This window comes from Elephas maximus, chromosome 7, assembly GCF_024166365.1.
Source record: "Elephas maximus indicus isolate mEleMax1 chromosome 7, mEleMax1 primary haplotype, whole genome shotgun sequence".
NCBI classification, from domain to species: domain Eukaryota; kingdom Metazoa; phylum Chordata; class Mammalia; order Proboscidea; family Elephantidae; genus Elephas; species Elephas maximus.
This window is the reverse complement of record NC_064825.1, coordinates 103,543,029-103,545,937: the sequence shown is the minus strand read 5'-3', so window position 1 is coordinate 103,545,937 and position 2,909 is coordinate 103,543,029. Positions and strand designations below refer to the sequence as shown.

The following is a 2,909-nucleotide window of genomic DNA, read 5'->3' as shown; positions in this document are numbered from 1 at the left end:
GAAGTCTCAAAACAAAAGGATCGAACTGCCTTCAAACACTTGAAAGCTTTAAGAATAGGATCAAGTGTAGGTCTATAGCTCTACAGGGCAGAAAAGAGACTAGTGTATGGCCTGGGATGTAGGCATCACACAAAATAAAAATAATGACACTGGCACTAATATGATGAGTTTATTGAGCAAAAAACATTGCATCAGGTTTTTTTGCTAGAAGGTTTTATATGTTTATTATATCATTTATATTCAAAACAATCTTCCTAAATTCATACTATTGTTAATCTTATTATATTTATGAGAAAACAGTTGTTCCGAGAAGTGATCTGGAGCTAAAGTGTGACTGAGAGACAATCAAAACAACCTAATGAATTTCAGAGCCTGAGCTCTCAAAATTTTAACAGGAAGAGATGTGCTCCTCATCATGAAAGTTTTCAAAAAGAATCTGTAAGATTTGACATAGAAGGGATTGCCCCACAGATCCTAGATGGTTGTTTATTCAACAAGCATTTGTAAACCACCAACTATGTGCACAACATTTAGACCTGAAAAGAAGAAGAAGGGACAGTTATGCCCTTGAGTCTAGTGAGAGAGAAACACATATAAAATAATTACAATTAAAGTGATAAGGGCAATGACAAAGTATGTAAAATGGCCATGTCTCAGGAGAAAGGATTTTAAACCTACAAAAACATTCGTAAAAATGTTTTCTTTTGCATGCGGTTTAAGTTTTCATATTACCCAGTCCCATTATGTTGGTGGATATCATGGAGCCCATCAATTTTCTTAAGATTCAATTGAGACAATCTGACCTCTGTCCTTCATCTATTACATCGGGATACAAGGAGTCTTTGGTTATTAAGGAAATCACACCAGTAGTAACATTAAGTCCTTACATTTATTCAACCATTTTGGATGTTCTACTAAAATCAAAATCCATTTCCAGTACATAAAATAATAAGACATACGTGTTATTTACAACTTTCCCATTTTCACACCACCACTGAGTTCTTCTTGCCCCACAACCTCCTCATAGCAACTTTCACCTCTGCATTTCTGAGTGTGTAGATGATGGGGTTCAGCATGGGGGTGATGATGGTGTAGAACACAGCCACTAGTTTGTCTTCAGTGAACGTAGAAGAGGGCCGCATGTAGAGGAAGATGGCAGGTCCGAAGAACAAGATGACCACTGTGATGTGGGAGGCACATGTAGAGAGGGCTTTGCGCCTCCCCTCTGCAGAATGATTCCTCAAGTTGACCAAGATGACAATATAGGAGGATACCAAGATGAAGAAGGAACACAAGGCAATTAAGCCACTGTTGGCCAATACACTGACCCCCTCCACAAATGTGTCAGTGCAGGCAAGCTTGAATAACGGCTGAAGGTCACAGAAGTAGTGGTCAATTATGTTGGGGCCACAGAAGGGCAATTGGATGGTGATAAGAACCTGAATTATGGAGTGTAAAAAGCCCCCCAGCCAGGAACCAGCCACTAGTACATGACACAGTCCACGGCTCATAATCTTCATATAATGAAGAGGCTTGCAGATGGCCACATAGCGGTCATAGGCCATCGCCACAAGCAAAAGGATCTCAGCAACCCCAAAGAAGTGGAAGAAGAATATCTGAGCCAGACAGCCCTTCAGGGAAATGGTTTTGATCTTGGTCATTAAGTCTGTGATGAACTTAGGGACAAGAGTGGAGGAATAACTGATCTCCACCACGGACAGGTAGCTCAGGAAGAAGTACATGGGGGAATGCAGACTCTTGCTGATACTGACTGTCAACACGATGAGGCCATTGCCCACCACCATGGCCAGGTACACGGGAAGGAACACCACAAAGCACGCTCTCTGTACTTCTGGATCCTGGAAAAGGCCAGTGAGAATTAATTCAGTCACATTATTTGTACCAGCCATGAATTATATTTGGAGAAGATGGATCTGAGAGAAGAACCTTGTGACAAAACAAATGCAAGCATTAAACCAGTGTCACATGTGTGTCTAACACCTGGTGGTTTATAGAACCCTTTCACACATATTATCTGACTGATTTACTTATTTATGTATGTAAGTATTTGTTTAGTCACTTAGTAAATTTTTATTCATTTGCTGTTTAGTAGTTTTTACAAGACACGATTCAAATGACCCTACAAACACTCCATGATCCTCATATTACAAATAAGAAAAATGAGGCTCAAAAAGGTTGTAAATTAGCCAAGCCTCCCAGAAGGAGTGAACCCAGGACTAGAGCCAGACCATTGTATTCCAATTCACATGTTGTTTCAAGTATACCACATTGAAAAAATAATCACCATTTTTAACATTAATAACTATTATATTAATTACTGAGGTAATTAGTAAGTAATTAATTAATTAATAAGTAACTAAGGTTACTTCCCATTCTCAATGTTTTCTCACCATATTTTTGTCTTAGAAATTCTCAAGTGATCTTCCGCCTCTGAATCCCTTTCTCCTTCATTTCTTCCTTGGGAATTCCATTCTCATTGATATTTCTCCCTTTCTAACAAGTCTCTTTGATATTTTCTGCACTTGAACTATATATACTCCTAAATTCTCTCAGGTCCTATGGCTTTAACCAACCCCACGGCTTTAAGAATTTTTACAAACATGTAGAGAAAATGTTAACACCTGAGGTGAAGTGGCTATCTGGAAGAGGTTGAGGGTATAGCTCACTATAAAACAATGATTCAAATACAATATACGGGGCTCACAGGTTTGCCTGTTTCTGTGTTACAGTTTGCTGGTCACTGGCAAGCATTTTTGGCAGCAGGAGGTGAGAATCAACCTTAAACCCAAAAAAAACAAATGAAACCCATTGCCATCAAGTGGCGTAGTAGTTAAGAGCTAAGGCTGGTAACCAAAAGGCCAGCAGTTCAAATCCTCCAGGCATTCCTT

General features: G+C 39.3%; 1 protein-coding gene across 1 annotated transcript; it reads right to left on the bottom strand.

Moving 5' to 3' along the window:
* Nucleotides 1-983: 983 nt before the first annotated feature.
* On the bottom strand, nucleotides 984-1,910 carry LOC126080129 (olfactory receptor 4B1). Its single transcript, XM_049891426.1, has one exon. It carries the CDS (start codon nucleotides 1,908-1,910, stop codon nucleotides 984-986), a length of 927 nt encoding a protein of 308 aa, XP_049747383.1.
* Between the last annotated feature and the right edge of the window lie 999 nt (nucleotides 1,911-2,909).

Bases quoted from the DNA above. Each gene is read 5' to 3' on its own strand.
- LOC126080129 (XM_049891426.1), bottom strand. From the start codon at position 1,910: ATGGCTGGTACAAATAATGTGACTGAATTAATTCTCACTGGCCTTTTC.